Source organism: Lipotes vexillifer, unplaced genomic scaffold (genome assembly GCF_000442215.2).
Source record: "Lipotes vexillifer unplaced genomic scaffold, Lipotes_vexillifer_v1.1 scaffold3, whole genome shotgun sequence".
NCBI classification, from domain to species: Eukaryota; Metazoa; Chordata; class Mammalia; order Artiodactyla; family Lipotidae; genus Lipotes; species Lipotes vexillifer.
This window is the reverse complement of record NW_006783631.1, coordinates 4,333,420-4,335,089: the sequence shown is the minus strand read 5'-3', so window position 1 is coordinate 4,335,089 and position 1,670 is coordinate 4,333,420. Positions and strand designations below refer to the sequence as shown.

Here is a 1,670-nt window from a genome sequence, read left to right as displayed (position 1 = left end):
CGAAAAAACATGACCAAATCAGCTAATTTTTTTGTTTGTTTGTTTTTTTAATTCAAGGTTTTCTCTTACTTCCAGACAAAGCACAGCACTCTTCAGTCAGAACATCACCAGTCAGGGTGTTGAGAATGAACTCCGCTGAGTGGCTTTACACTCCCAGACCTAGCAGTCTACCTGGCTATTAGGTAAAAAGTTTCATAGCTCAGAAATACATCATATGAAATGTTAGTTCAAGATGTGTGTGGACGCAATGTTTACCTGCTGCAACAGCAGAATGTTAAGGCAACATCAGAACACAGAGGTGTTTTAAAACACTACCCCTACTCCCCACCTGGTAAGCAGAGCCAGATGATGTTACTCAATCCTTAATACAAAAATGTCCCCAAATAATCTGCTGAACTTGACTTTGCAGTTTAATCTTTGATATTTTGATGGCAGTGAGAGAGAACCCTGGGGCTATACTTCCCTTGCAAAAAAATTCAACATCTGATTTACTCAGAAGGTTTAAAATGAGGAAGGAAAATATAAAATAACTTGTCCTTCGCTTGGCAACCATCCTTTTGAGTTAACTCTTTTTATACGGTATCCAGGGCATACCTGGGTATGGATGGCTAATTTGGATATAGAAAACATCAAGGGTCACTCCTGGAAGAATCACAAACAAGACAGTAAAGCTCTCCATCAGTACATCGACAGCATCAGGGTAAGCAAGAAAAGAACTTTACCAAGAGGTTGGCATTTACACTTTTTGACAGAACTGAAATACACTGAGTTACAGAGCAAATTCACTGAAACGACAAAGAAAACTCTGTCCTTGTAAAGGCTATTCTTTCACCCCCAAAAAAAGTGTTTCAACTCTGATACACCACACAACCGGTTAAGAAAATGAAGCGCGGTGTTTAGCAATGGGCATCCTAACGACCGTGAGAGGCGCCGGGCTGGGGTCAGCGGGGCGCGCGGAGAGCCCCTACTTCTCCACACAGGCCGCTGCCGTCTCCTTGTTGAAGCCGCGGATGGAGAGGTCGTAGACCACCTCCTCCACTTTCTTCACGTCGTACTTCAGGCCGTCGTAGCGCTTCCGCAGGGAGTCGTTTTTGAGGTTGAGGAGGCGGAAGCCGGAATCCAGCTCGTTGATGAAGGTGGAGATGTGCAGGGGCCGGGAGTAGTCTCCGGCGGTCACGCTGTTGACCGACAGTCTCGACTGCGGGACAGAGAAGCGGGGATGTCACAGCAGGGCTCCTCCTCCTGGCCGCGGCCACCAGGCCCGCGGGCCGCAACACATCTCCATACTGCCCCTCATAATTCCAGTTCTGACAACTGCTTGACCTTACTAACTTACTTAATAACTTAAGAAATCATTGGCCTTTTGTTGGAGTTTCTGTGGCCTCCAACTTTTCACAAATATTAATAGGTTATAGTGAACACCTTTATAACAGCTTTTTCTCTTCTTTTGAATTTCTTTTATAGGATAATTTCTCAGGAGAGAGATGAAGGAGATAAAGGCAAGAATAATTTATACAGTTATATAGTTAAATTGTTCCCCCAGACAATTATATGAATTAATGCAGTCACCAGGAATATATGCCTCACGACTACTTTGAAAGGAGGTATTCTCATCTTCTAAAAATGCACACAATAGTTAAGTGTGCACAGCCACCTCATCATCTGAACCG

At 44.1% G+C, this 1,670-nt stretch overlaps 1 protein-coding gene across 1 annotated transcript in view; it reads right to left on the bottom strand.

The window, feature by feature from the left end:
- Nucleotides 1–534: 534 nt before the first annotated feature.
- The window catches only part of TSN (translin), a 7,028-nt gene continuing 5,892 nt past the window's right edge, over nt 535–1,670 (bottom strand). The window contains exon 6 of the mRNA XM_007456360.1: nt 535–1,198. Coding sequence (XP_007456422.1) covers nt 965–1,198 — 234 coding nt within the window. The 3' untranslated portion in view covers nt 535–964. The remainder of the gene's footprint in view (nt 1,199–1,670) is intronic.